Below are 14,275 nucleotides of genomic sequence, written 5' to 3'. Positions count from 1 at the left end.
AGTCCCTCGGGGAACAGCCTGTGAAAAGCTGTGACTGTGTGATTCTAAGGCCCCACGACCGTGTAAGTGGCACCTTATCCTAAAGTGAATACACCACGGGCTGGTGTTTGGACTTGGATCTGGCGGCACACAGCCATGAAGGGACAGGACTCAAATGCATGCCCGTGTGCTCACCGCTGAGGCACGGTGCTTCCTGTCCCTGCGCTCTTCCCGTACCTGGATGCACACACACGAGCTCTGAGTCAGGAACCCCCCACCTTTGCTCACTGCAGCCTGTCTGGACTAGCACAGCCGCTGCCGATGCAGAGCTGGTTCAAGCACCAACTGTCTGCTCTCCCAGCCTCCAGGCTCCTCTGCGCACCCCACAGACCACCCATTGGTGAGCCCATAGGCGTACAACACTGTACTAAGAACTGATGGGGGGAAATGACTGGAACCCAGTCAAATGAAAAGGTCTGGGTTGATGGAGACAGAGAAGAGAAGGTCAAGAACCGCCTCACAGAAGCTTTGGCACTGGAGGGGCCTTGAGGGACAGGAGGACGGGGCAGGCATGCCCAGCTTTCAATAGCAGCTGGTCTACTGCCGAGTGCACGCGGGATCACGCCTCCTCCCCTCTGGAGGTCGGGCACCACCGTGGGACGAGTAATGGTCATGGGAACGTGAGCAGAGGCCGACAGCCCGTTTCCACGCTCCCTTCCCTGCCATTCTGACCAGCAACATTGCAGAGGGAAGCAGGGGCCTCCTGCCCATGCACGAAGGTCAGGTAACTGAGCAAGAAGTAGCTTCTCCTGAGTAAGCCACAGGGGGCTTAGAACGGTGTTTTCCCACAGCACAGCACAGCCTACCCTGACTGGGCAGAGGCCTGTGGGCAAGAGGGTGCGTGAAGGTGTGTGGGACAAGGGCATTCTGGGTGACAGGGCAGCAGAGACCCCCCGCCCTAGAGGCCATGCTCGGTGTGGCTGAGCACCAGGCAGCCAGAGAGGAGTGAAAGGACAGCAGAAAGAAGACTGGAAAAGCAGTGAGAGGGAGAAGTGCAGAGTGCTGAGCCCAGGCAGGGGATGGTCACCAGGAGCCCGATGAGCCTGGGAGGTAGACACGGAAGGTGTCAGCTCCTGTGACACAGCAGCTCGGGAGAGGTTTAAACAGGAGAAACTGGGTCCGTCAAAGAGGGACAGGAGAAGGAAGAGACGTTATATGAAGTTAGAGGCCGTATAATCCCATAGATGTGTAACGGACTGGCTGCTGAGGGCAAAAAGGAAAAAGAAGATGAGAAAAATGACATGCAGGTTGGAATCCAAGGAACCAGGAAGGTGACTTCATCATGAGGATGAAGGAACGTGGGGAAAGGGACAGGCCGGTCAAGTGGAGAGATCGGATTTAACATTTCAATCAGTGCTCAGCAAGTCGGCATAGCTGGTGAGATTTACCGAGTGCTCATCACAGCCTGGTGCTGTGCCCGCCGCAGCCCCCTGCACCGCACGACCACCTAGCAGACCTGGAAGCGTGGGCTGAGCAGAGGAGTGAGGAAGGGGTGGGAAGTACAGACCTGACACCACTCGTCCTTGGTGAAATCTGGATGGTGGCTGAGCCTGCACGAGGTGGTGGTGGTGAGGGCGGGTTTGAGAGCAGGCATTGGAGCCGTGAGCAATGTTGTCAGTGCAGGGAGAACCCGCACACTGAGATTTACAGGCGGAGAGCACGCTGGACTCTGATGGTAAGGAGGGTGTGCGGGTGCCGGGGACCCAGGAGAGGGCAGCGTGAACAGAAGAGCAAAGGCGGGAGGAGTGAACGGGGGACCAGACAGGAGCAGCACACAGATGTCACTCTCAGCAGAAGTGGGTGCAAGAGGAAAAAAAGGAAAAACACCAAACTGCAGTTGGAAGAGAGAAGAGACAAAAGATAGTAAGATGTTTGTAGACCCAGGGAAAGAAATGAGTGGGAAGGTAACGCCAGCAATGGGAAGAGAGCCTTTTCCCAGGAGGAGGAGGGCTGGGGTCGGAAACCAGACCAGGCAGGGTGCAAGGCGGAGAGGACAGTGATCGTGGGAAGCACCTGAGTCCGCACCCCAGCACTGCTCCCCTGCTGCCCACCTCACGGCACGGAAATTCCCATCTTTACCACAAGGCCCGGCACAAACCACACAGTCCACCCACCGTCTGTCCCTTCAGCATCATTCCTACCAGTTCCCTGGGTGAGCCCACTGGACCATTCTCCTCTCCAAACACCCTTCTCCTCATTCTGCGCGACAGCATTCACCGTCCCCCCAAACCAGCAGCAGGATCCCAGTCAGACACCCACCCCCTCTCTACCTGCTGAAACCCACCCGCCCATCTTCTGAGGCCCGAAAGCCCTTCTCAATCTCCCCAACATGAGGACACTCATCCTTCCACTGAACGGAGCAGGAATTGCTTGCTCTCGCTCATCGAAATAATCATGTTCTCTTTGTATTTAAGTTATTTGTGTAATTGTCTTACCCCCAACTATTAGATTCTAAGCTTCCTAAGGTGCGGAATGACTTCTCTGCATAAAGCTCCTTGGCCTCTAGTACAGTGATGGCGAACCTTTTGAGCTCGGCGTGTCAGCATTTTGAAAAACCATAACTTAACTCTGGTGCCGTGTCACATATAGAAATTTTTTGATATTTGCAACCATAGTAAAACAAAGACTTATATTTTTGATATTTATTTTATATATTTAAATGCCATGTAACAAAGAAAAATCAACCAAAAAAATGAGTTCGCGTGTCACCTCTGACACGCGTGTCATAGGTTCGCCATCACTGCTCTAGTAGGTCCTTGTAAACAAAGGAGAGAGCAGATGTTAAATGAATGCGGAGATTCAGCTTTGGAAGCATTTTTTAAAAAAATTTTTTTTTTTAATTTCAGAGAAGAAGGGAGAAGGAGAGAGAAATAGGAACATCAATGATGAGAGAGAATCATTGATTGGCTGCCTCCTGCACACCCCCTAATGGTGATCAAGCCCACAACCAGGGCATGTGCCGTGATGGGGAATAGAACCGTGACCTCCTGGTTCACAGGTCAATGTTCAACCACTGAGCAACACCAGCCAGGCTGGAAGCACTCTCTTAAATACAGCTCCCTATACTAATCAAGTGAAAAGTTAAAATATGTTTTAAAAATAAGATGTTTAAACCTCTATAGTAGGAAGGGCTCAGGCAGGGGAAAGACAGAATGAACCTGGGACGTCTTGTGCCAGAAAGCAGGGAAGCACTGAAAGCTAACGGCGGGAATAACAGGACACACAGGAACCAGCTGGAAGAAGAGCCAATGGGACAAATTAAGGATCATGTGAGCATCCAAATGTAATACATATGATCCAGCAATTCCTCTTCTGGGTATTCACCAAGGAAACATGAAAACACGAATTCATAAAGATATGCCTGCACCCGCATGCTCACTGCAGCATTATTTACAACAGCCAAGACATGGAAACAGCCTCAGTGTCCACTGACGGATGAATGGGTAAAGATGTGATGCCTGTAAGTACAGGAGTACTACTCAGCCATAAAAAGGATGAAGCACTGCCTTTCGTGGCAACGTGAATGAATCCTGAGGGTATTATGTTAAGTGAAGAAGGACAGAGAAAGACAAAACTATGATTTCACTCATCTGTGGAATATAAAACAAAAAAGTAACAAATGAACTAAAAAAACAACAACTCACAGATTGGTGACAACAACAGAATGGTGGTTACCAGCGGGGAAGAGGGGAGGGGAGGGCAAAGTAGGTAAAGTGGATCAAATATACGGCAACATAAGGAAACTAGACTTTGGGTGGTAGGCACGCATTTGATTATACAGACATCAAATTCTAATGCTGTACACATGAAACTTACATGATATTAAACAACGTTACCTCGATGAATTTAATTATTTAAAAAATTTAATACAGTAGTCGCCCCATATCTGTGGTTTTGCTTTCCACAGCTGCATTTACCCACGACCAACCATGGCCTGAAAATGTTACATGAAAAATTCCTGACATTTTGAGAGAGAGAGAGCACATTCACATAACTTTTATTTGAGTATACTGTTACTATTCTCTAACTGTAAAATGAACTACTATTGTCTTTTTTTTATTAGTTATGGTTAATCTCTTACTGTGCCTAATTTATAAATTAAATTGTACCCTGGGTATGTATGTTTAAGAAAAAGCACAGAACCACCCTAGCTAGACTGGCTCAGTGGATAGAGCGTTGGCCTGCAGACTGAAGGGTCCCAGGTTCGATTCCAGTCCAGGGCACATGCCCGGGCTGCAGGCTCGATTCCCAGTGGGGGGCATGCAGGAGGCAGCCGATCAACGATTCTCTCTCATCATTGATGTTTTCTACCTCTCTCTCCCTCTCTCTCTCCCTTCCTCTGTGAAATCAATAAAAACATATAAAAAATAAAAAGAATAGATCAATAGTCTCTGAAATATACAAAATTAACACTATTTAAAAAAGAAAAAAAAAGCATAGTACATATCAGGTTCGGTACTATCCCTGGTTTCAGGCACCCACTGGGGGTCCTGGAACATATGCCCGTGGATAAGGGAGGACTAATGTACTGCATATTTTCTACACATGTCCAAGAAACAGAATATAACGGCGGCCTATCCTATGAATCTAGCACGGCTACCACCATCACACTAATTTTGCATGTCACTTCAGTCAAAAATTACACTGGCTTCAAGGTTTCCAAATCTCATGACTATTCAAATTGCAATCATGCCGTCAGGCCCCTGACAGCCAGTGCCCCTTACCTTGAGAAGAAGTGTAGGGCTCTGTGTAATGTCCATTGTAATGCAGCGGGGGTGGGGCGGGCATCGCATAGGGCTGAGGCTTAGGCTGAGAAATGGGAAGTTGGAGGCGGGGTTAAAACACACTGCCTAGGTAACATGCAAAGGCGCTGCCTGCTGGCTTCTTTGTCTCCACTAAAACACTCCCAAAGGAGTCACAAACATACGTGAAAAGCGAACATAGAAATCCACAGCCCTTATCTGCCATTCTCACTGCTGCCAAACCCCGTGCACTGAGGGCAGACATCACACAGCACAAGAAAACGTGCTGCGTCCGAAAAGTTAAGGGCAAGGAGGGAGGGACAAAAATGGCCTAAATTCTCATGTAAACATGAATGTAAGAAACTTATATTTAATTTTAGGAGGCAAAATTGTCCAGTACTTTAAATATCTACAAACTCCGGATTACTGTTGGCTAATAGTCAAAATTTTAAATATTAGATTCGACCTCATATTTCAATGTATAATATAATAAATGTTATATCAATACGGGGCTTACCCTCTGGGGGGAAAAAAAAAATCACCATTTCTTTGGTCAAAAAAAACAATAGAGTATCGACACACTTTTGTGTTCAAACTAAAAATCAGCACTGCCCTAAGCCTACTTTACTAAGGAAGATGACATCACTAAGGGAAACAGCCATCATGGCTTTCCTTCTCTCTTACCAGAGACATCCTGGAAGAAGACCTCCTCCTGATCAGGTTCACGGTGACGGTCGGCGTTTGCCTGTAAAATAAGGCACGTCCTTAGAAGAGCATACATATGTTCTCCCTCTCGCTCGCTCTCTATACATACAATCTTCCTAATTCTACAAGAATAAATAAGACGGTAAAATGATACAGGTTCCCATGCAAAAGACAAAGTAACCCAATCTCATACCTGAGACAAGGAAGGAGGGTCCCTGTTCCTGGCATGGCCTCGGCCCCGTCCCGCTGCCCAGGCCCCTCTGACCACGCCAGGGGCTGAGACTCCTCCCACAGCATCCGCTGCCTGGACTACCGGAGGGGCCGACAGGGGGAACCTTCCCTGGTCCATCCAGGACAAGCAGAGGGGGAAGGAGGTGAGGCCAGACCACCCACAAACTCACCCAGAGGCAGCAAGACCGTGCAAACGCATCGCCCCGTGGCCTGGCTCAGCACTGACCACTCCACTGACACACCTGAGGGCTGGCCATCGGCTGCTAGCCCCAAAGCCGGAAGCAACCCGGACTGCCTTTAGCTACAATCTGTTAACCACACATTCCAAACGTAATGAAGAGATAAGCTTATCACGTTGGTAACTTAAGAATCTGTATTTCTTCTAAGGAATTCAGTTAGGGAAAGCAGGAGAGTAGGAAAATTGTTTTAGTGGGCCTGTGGTAAACCCGTTTATTTACCTTTCTTTCAAGAAACTTCTCTCCGGTTTTAAATGTACTTTTTAAAAAGCAATGAGAATGGGTGGAGGTGGGAGAGGGCATAGAAGGGATAAATGGTGATGGGAAAAACTAAATGTTTCTAAAAAGCCATGCCAACTAACATTTACCAGATAATCTGAGAGTTTAAACGAGTCACGACAAGTCCCATCTCTGAGTAAAATTAGAAACAGGAAGCAGAAAAACCCATTTGTAATTCTATAGTTTTTAAACAGAGGCAGGCATTTTTTGTTTTTGTGTGGTCAGTTTTGTCAAAGTTAAGATCTAGGAACCTAAGCACTAAGGATTCTTGGCTTTGCTGATGACTTGCATAATTTTGTCAAAGCATTTAAAAAAGACACACAAAAAAACCTTTGCCATCTGTTCCTGGTTCATGAGCTTACACGGCACGTAATTACTGATTACAGAAATATGCTGTGACCTTCAGTTGCACTGCTCCAAGGACTAATGACTGCAAATTCACAGCACAAAGTGAACGCTCATGCCCCATAGCACCGAGCCTCGGTCTCCCCGATTGGCATTCCTAAGTGCTCTAACAACGAACATCACTTTCAAACCCTGTACATTAGCTCAACACCAGGCGACCACAACCGCTTTTGCTAGATGATTTTCTTTTTAAATTAAATGCTTTAATAATTTCTTTCATTATCTTTGGAATGTAATAAGCTTGTTGATGAACAGATGTCTCTTTCCCAAGGACGCTCCGTTCTGCCAGTATTTATGTTACTCAACAAACCCCGTGGACGCGACTTCCGTTACGCTACAAAAATACCACACATGCCCGGTTAAAGAGGCCTCCTTGGTGAGCAGGTAAGAAGGCTGTGTCTGGGCTTTATTTAATTTTTTAATAGTCCTTAACTGCGCGTTAATATATTCCTAAAATCTGTGTCCAGAATTTGAAGACATTGCACTTTGCAGCCTTAACATTCACTCTGCCTTTGCTCATTCTCCAAGGTCAAGGGTAGGTTTAGGCGAACTGGTCTTTTGAAGTTTCGATTTAGCCCAGAGCCTCGCTGAAGTGAACTGAACTTTAAAGCACTACAAATCTGAAATGGAGACTTGGGAGGAAGGACTGCTGACAGAATCCTCCAACGACATGTCCAGAGTTGCCCAGCCTGCAGCAAAAGTCCACCGCAGTGTGTTAAACACAAAACCCCAGGACGCAGAGCCTAAGACACAGGCAGCAGCTCCCTCACGCGCTATCGATGCTGCACCCTGGCCGGCAGCACCCAGCATGCGGGCGACACTGCCCACTGCAGACCCTGCACACACAAGCCAGTCCCTCTTCCTCCTGCCACACTGTTTGGCAGAGTCAGCCTCGCCCTCGTTCTAATTTTCTAACCTCCTCTTTCTTCCTGCCAGTGTCCTGGTCAATGCAGTTCACTGTGGGACCAGCTACCCTGCACTCAGTGAACGACAGAAAGTGGGGGAACTGTTGGTTGTGTTTTCTAGACTTTGGGGGCCGTTTACAATGCTGATGGGTGCTGCCGACATGGGACCGGTGAAGAACTCTTAGGAAAAAAAAATCACCAGAATGCGTGCACTGGGGAAGACAAAACAAGAAAAGGCTGCCAGCCCCGAGGAAAATAAATGGCAGGACGTGTTGAAAAAGGGCTGAAGACTGAGCGTGATCACCCGGTGGGGCCCATGCCAACCCCATGCGGGAGGACGGCTGACCCTGATTTCACAGATGAAGAAACTGATACTTAGATTAAGTAAGTTACTGCTGGTCACGTGGAAAATAAGTAGCAGAACCGGCAATTGAACAGGCAGGTCTGTCCACTTACTGAGCACAGGCTCCTGATAATTGATTATACGCCTAGAACCGCCCCCCTATGCACACACACAACCCCACCTGCTCTGTAAGGCCCATGGGGGCAGGAGCACAGGCCACGTATGGGCATACAGGAAGCCCTCCATGTTTGCTGAACCAAAGACACAGTGACTGAGGAGGGAAGTGATGCTCATTGCTAAGCATGGGCAGCTGAGCTATACTTCTGAGAGTTGTCTAAATTTCGCTTTGTCAGCTTCTTTCTTATAGATTTATGGCTACTGCAGAGGAATGAGATTTTTTAAAAAATATATTTTTATTGATTTCAGAGAGGAAGGGAGAGTTAGAGAAAGAAACATCAATGATGAGAGAGACTCATTGACTGACTGCCTCCTGCACGCCCCCTACTGGGGATCGAGCCCACAACCTGGGCATGTGCCCTGACTGGGAATCAAACCATGACCTCAAGAAAAGCCTGGGGGAGAAAAGGAATCCTGAGAGGCCAATTCTAGGCCTGCTGCAGTCTCATTAAATGCTCACCACGCTTGAGTTGACCCAGTTGGACCGTGAGAACAAGTTTACCAATACTTCAGTCTAGGTTTAGAGCCTTAGAAGACATGACCAGAAAATTAAAGTAATTTTCCATTTTATTACCTACCAAAAAGCTAAGCATTCATTTACTTCACCTGGGGAACAAGTGCTCACCATGAAACATACTCGTTTTCCAGAGAGCGACGTGGATATCAACCGTCATGAATAATTACATAGGACTACCGCGTGGAAATGGACGTCCACGGCCTACCAGATGTACAGAGATTAGAAACAAAATGTGGCACCAACTAATACGGAGGCCTGCGGGAAAGGAATTATACTGGTGGCTTATTCAAACCCATTGAGTCTTCATTATTTTCCAGAAAAAGAATAAACTGAGGGGATGATGGGTCAATAATATGGATACTCTTCAACGTATGAAAGACTTTATCTTTATGAAAAGGCGGTGGTCCAGAAGGTTGCATATCTACTCCCTGAATCTCAGAACACACTACTGCATAAAAATAACATCCCACGTGGCTGGGTAGGTGGGCCAGCCCGGAGGAGCCCCAAATGCAACTATCCTGGACTCGCAGCACCCCTGAATCTAGCAGCAAGGGAACATTTCCACCCACAAATGCACCCCAAAGTCCCAACCAGGCAGCAAGCAGAGGCTCCCATATCCACAAGGAAGCAGGGGTACTCCCCCCTGCCAGCTGGTGCTTTCGGAAACCCCATCACCAGACCAGCAGGAGGACTCGGATACAAACAGGGGTGCAGGGATGCAGGGAGGGGGGGACAGGGACCTAAGTGCTAATCGTCAGGTCGTTCTGCACGTGTGAGGTTTTCTTCACACCCAGGTCCCTATAAAACACAAGCACTCCCGCAGCCTTTCCTCTTCCTTCCTGGCCAATTTTTTTTCCCCAATTGACCGTTAGTAGTTAAAGGAAAGCAACAAGAAGCGAAAGGGCTCTTCTCCCCACGGATCCGTCACCGTGTCACCCAGGCTCCCACCAGGTGCTAACTAAGCCTTATGCACGTACGAGGCCCCCTGCCAGGCTCCAGGGCACGAAGATGGATGGGAGGAGCCTGCCCTCAGGGAGCCCCAGCGGACATGGCAGACAAATCGCATCACAACGCAGACGCGGACACTCCAGCAGCCTGCACGGGGCTGACGGCACAGGCTCAGCCTCGCTGCTCCCCGTTAGCAGGGGAACAACACTTCACGTCTCTAAGTCTCCATGCCATCGCCCACAAAAGGGCAATAATAACTACCACACAGGTGACTGTGAAGATGAGAGGAGATAAAAGCTCTCAGCATGATGCTCGATATGGAGAAAGCATTTGCTGAGTCAGAATTATTGTTATGAAAGTGATCGGAAAAAACAGGACTTGGAGAGTGAAACCGAGGACTAACAAACAGAATGCATGGTGGACTCAAGGCGGCTCTACATGCAAACCAGATCTTGAAGAATGACTGGCTCTGCGAGAGAAGAGGAGGAAGGGCACGCCAACGAGGCCTGAGGCTGCGAGGAGCATCTGCATTGGAAGGACTGAGGGCCCTAGAGCCGGGATCAAGGGTGAGTGGGGCAGGGGAACCCGGAGGAGGAACACTGGACTCTACACGTAATCCCATAGCTGAGGAAGAGTGGAGAGGGACAGGCTCAGATTTGGTCCTGGGCTGTAACCCTGAGAGCAGTGCTATGTCTTTTGCTCATCCAACCAGAACCCTGGCTGGAGCCAGGTGGGATGGGGCAGGTGAGGCCAGGTGGGATGGGGCAGGTGAGGCCAGGAGGGATGGGGTAGGTGAGGCCAGGAGGGATGGGGTAGGTGAGGCCAGGAGGGATGGGGTAGGTGAGGCCAGGAGGGATGGGGCAGGTGAGGCCAGGAGGGATGGGGTAGGTGAGGCCAGGAGGGATGGGGTAGGTGAGGTCAGGAGGGATGGGGCAGGCGAGGCCAGGAGGGATGGGCAGGCGAGGCCAGGAGGGATGGGGTAGGTGAGGCCAGGAGGGATGGGGCAGGCGAGGCCAGGAGGGATGGGGTAGGCGAGGCCAGGAGGGATGGGGTAGGTGAGGCCAGGAGGGATGGGGCAGGTGAGGCCAGGAGGGATGGGGTAGGTGAGGCCAGGAGGGATGGGGCAGGCGAGGCCAGGAGGGAGGAGCTGCACTGGGCCAGAGGAGGGATGGAGTGAAACCAGGTCGCAGTTTAGCAGTCACTCGGCTGGGAAGCCGTTCCTAACTGGACGCTTCTGGGTTATGTACCCTTCTCCTAGAGGCTCCTACAGCACTACATACACCCCAAAGCAGAGCTCCTAACAACTGTTTCTATAGACTCATTCAACAAATTCACCAAGGCCTGCCGTGGGCCAGGCCCTTGTTCAGCGCTGAGAATACAGGGGGTTAACAAGACAGGGAGAGTGTCGGCTGGGAGCTGACCTGCTGGCAGGAGACACGGACAGTAAACAAGTAAACAAACATACATAGATATTCAAGTGGTGCTAATTGCACGGGGAAAGAGAGAGACAGGTTGTAGGGGGAAGGGACACAGGTGGGAGGGGACAGCCTGGCTGAAGAGGGCCACCTCTGATCAATGATGACATGTGAGGACACGGGAGAAGAAGGGGCAAGTATAGCGCCCCCAAGGGTGTAACATGTTCACAGACCAGAAAGGATCCTATTGTGGCTGGGAAAGGAGAAGCAAGGGGGAGGGTAAAGGCAACAAGGCTGGAACCAGGCAATGGCCCGATGACACAAGCCTGGTAATTTTAAGAGGTGGAATGAGGGCCAGAAGAGTGATGGGATCTGATTCACGTTAAGATCATTCTGGCTGGTCAGGAGAGAAGCTATAGGCAGGGCAGGCTCAGAAAGGGAGTCTGGAGGCCACTGCCGTATTCCAGGTGGGAGACTGTGGCAGCTGGCACTTCAGCTGTTAGCAGAGGAGGTGGTAACGTGTCAGATTTCAGGTACATTTTGAAGGCGGAGCAGGCAGAGCTTGCTGAGGACTTGGGTGTGGATGAGAGAGAAACAGGACTCAGGTAGGTTTGGGGCCGGTGATATGGTGTTGCCACCTGCCAACACGGGGAAGAGGGAAAAGCAGGCCTGGGGGCAGGAAGCAGGAGAGCACATCAAGAGTTTGGTTTTAGACAAATGTGAGGTGCCTCGGAGGTAGCAGGTGGGGATGTCGACAAGGTGGGAGGATGTGTCAATCAGGTGCTCGGGGAGGAGACTGGGCTCAATGGGAACACACTTTCAGCACAAAGATGCCGTTTTTAAGCCTGAGGCCAGGTGAATTCCCCAGGAATCCAGCGGATGGAGATGAGGTCTGAGCATTAAACCTCAAAGGTGAGTGAGAAGAAACAGCCTAGAAATAGGAGAAGCAGGAAAGGTGGGGTCCTGGCAGCCAGGGAAGAGCAGGTGCAGGAAGGAAGGGCGGTCAGAGGGCAAGTGCTGCTGGAGGGTCAAGTGAACGAACAGAAATGACCACTGGGTGAGGGTCGCTGTCCCTGGGACAGGCAGAGTCAATGGTGCGGCAGCTTTGTGGAAACAAGCTGGGAAGAAGGAGAGAAAGCAGGTGTACACAACTCCTTTGAAGAAATTTGCTTCAGCCCTAGCCGGTTTGGCTCAGTGGATAGAGCGTCGGCCTGTGGACTGAAGGGTCCCAGGTTTAATTCCGGTCAAGGGCACATGCCTGGGTTTCAGGCTCGATCCCCGTAGGGGGTGTGCAGGAGGCAGCCAATCAATGATTCTCTCTCATCATTGATGTTTCCATCTCTCTCTCCCTCTCCCTTCCCCTCTGAAATCAATTATATATATATTTATTTTTTTTTATTTTTTTTAACAGAAAGAAATTTGCTATAAGGGAGAGCAGAGACATGATGCCATGGCTAGGGAGCATGTGGCATAAAGAAAAAAGTGTTTTAAGATGTGAAATATTACAGCACGTTTATATGCTGATGGCAATGATCCAGTAGGGGGCAGTGCATGTAGGTTAAGAAAACTACATTAGGCAGAAGGGCCATAAATTCTTCACATGGCTTGAAAAGCAATAATCCCTAATTACACAAAATGCTGATTAAAAAAAATAAAAGATATTCACTTTCTAACTTTCAAAAATTAGAATGATTCTAGTAAATGGGTAAAAGAAATCTTACAGGCATATCTGTAGTCATTAGAAGTTGGTCCAAAGCAAAATAAATGGTAAAACTTTGAGAAATATCATTTTAACATGCAAAAGCCAAGAGTTTATCATAAAAATGCCATTTAAAATATCATATTTCATAAAACTGGCCTTTCTAGATGATGCAATACAATTCAAGATGAAAATGTCTAAACTTATTCTTTTCTCCAATTCCCACGAGCAGGATATACTTACAGGCTGCACTGGTTTAGTCTGTAAAATTTGTGCCTCGCCACACAGAGTCTCCACATGTATTTTGCTGTTTCCATGTCTTCCTAGTAAGTAAAATATGCATAAAAGAGATGAAAGCACATTTACAACGTGATACAGAGTTTATCTGGGGACAAGACATAATTATGTCAAGTCACTTTTAACACACTGGGACTCTTCCATTTTCTAATACTGTGTCTTCACAGGAATGTGAAGGATAATTAGGATTTAAATTATGAAGACAAAAAAAATCTATTCGAACAGTGTGATTCTTGTATTAAACAGCTTCAAAATGACTTAGAAATTTAAAGCTTATGAAAATGTCAACTTTCATTTTGACAAATAGGTAACTCAAAGACATTTTTAAACAAACCATTTGACTCAGTGACTCCATACTGCCATGTGTCGAGGGAGCAAAAGCAAATACCTGTGAAATGATCTTTCTACAGAGCCATTCACTTAATGGAAATTAAGATATTAGTGCTCACTTTCTCCCCTATGTAGTTGCTTAAATTTAGTAGTTATCTAAGGATTCATTCAACAATATTCACTGAGCAATTACTTTTGTCAAATGCACTATTATGACAAAACTACCATTATGTAAAATGTTATAAAATTTTACACTTTATAAAACTGTAAAATACTATCATTTTAATGCCACCCACCCCCACCTCCCCCAAACACACACACCGAAACGCTAACATGTTAACTTTCAGGAAAAACATTCCATGCTATTCCTACTGCCCACTCACCGTTTGAAACTGGATGGTCTCTTCTTTACTCGCCAGCTCCAAGGCAAAGAACGACTTATTGTGGGACATGTTAGCAATATCGTGCCACCTAGAGAACAACAAACAGAAAATGGCAATGTGAGTGCTCATGCATACACCAAGGAGGTGGGACATATGATTTCCATGTTTGAGCTTGACACATAAATTAATATTTGATTGTCTTGGAAATAAAACAGTTGTTTTAATCCTCTAGCATGCATCTTCTAATTGAAGTGATAACACATAGCCACAAAAAGTGCAGGTATACTAAACGAGGCCAGAGAATGCTTGAAAATGTAAAATGTATTTATCCCCATTTGTCAGACTAGTTAGATCAAAGATCCCTATATTAGCTGGTTGCCAATGACCCCTTCCTTCATTCAGCAAACATCTTACAAAGATGCATTATGGCAAGGTCAGAAACTATGTTAGGTCCCAGGGACACCAAGGTCAGTGGGGCTCAGTGCTTCCCTAGAAAGGCACACACCTGGGTTGCAGTTTTGCTTCCCATTCCGCGTGCAAGAAGCAACCAGTAGATGTGTCTCTCTCACATTGATGTTTCTTTCTCTCTCTCTTTCCCTCCCTCCTTCCCCTCCCTCCCTCCCT

General features: G+C 48.0%; 1 protein-coding gene across 1 annotated transcript in view; it reads right to left on the bottom strand.

Annotated features, from left to right (window-relative positions):
* The window catches only part of PTPN21 (protein tyrosine phosphatase non-receptor type 21), a 77,803-nt gene that overhangs the window by 25,092 nt on the left and 38,436 nt on the right, over nt 1-14,275 (bottom strand). Inside the window, exons 9-12 of the mRNA XM_070415318.1 lie at nt 13,652-13,739; nt 12,885-12,964; nt 5,466-5,526; nt 4,764-4,848 (exon numbers count right to left, since the gene is read on the bottom strand). Of these exons, the coding sequence (XP_070271419.1) occupies nt 4,764-4,848; nt 5,466-5,526; nt 12,885-12,964; nt 13,652-13,739 (314 nt within the window). The remainder of the gene's footprint in view (nt 1-4,763; nt 4,849-5,465; nt 5,527-12,884; nt 12,965-13,651; nt 13,740-14,275) is intronic.

This window comes from Myotis yumanensis, unplaced genomic scaffold (genome assembly GCF_028538775.1).
Source record: "Myotis yumanensis isolate MYYU_CA2020_CCGP unplaced genomic scaffold, mMyoYum1.0.hap1 SCAF_1, whole genome shotgun sequence".
Lineage (NCBI taxonomy): Eukaryota > Metazoa > Chordata > Mammalia > Chiroptera > Vespertilionidae > Myotis > Myotis yumanensis.
The sequence above is the reverse complement of the archived record's forward strand: the minus strand, read 5'-3'. Positions and strand labels throughout refer to the sequence as shown.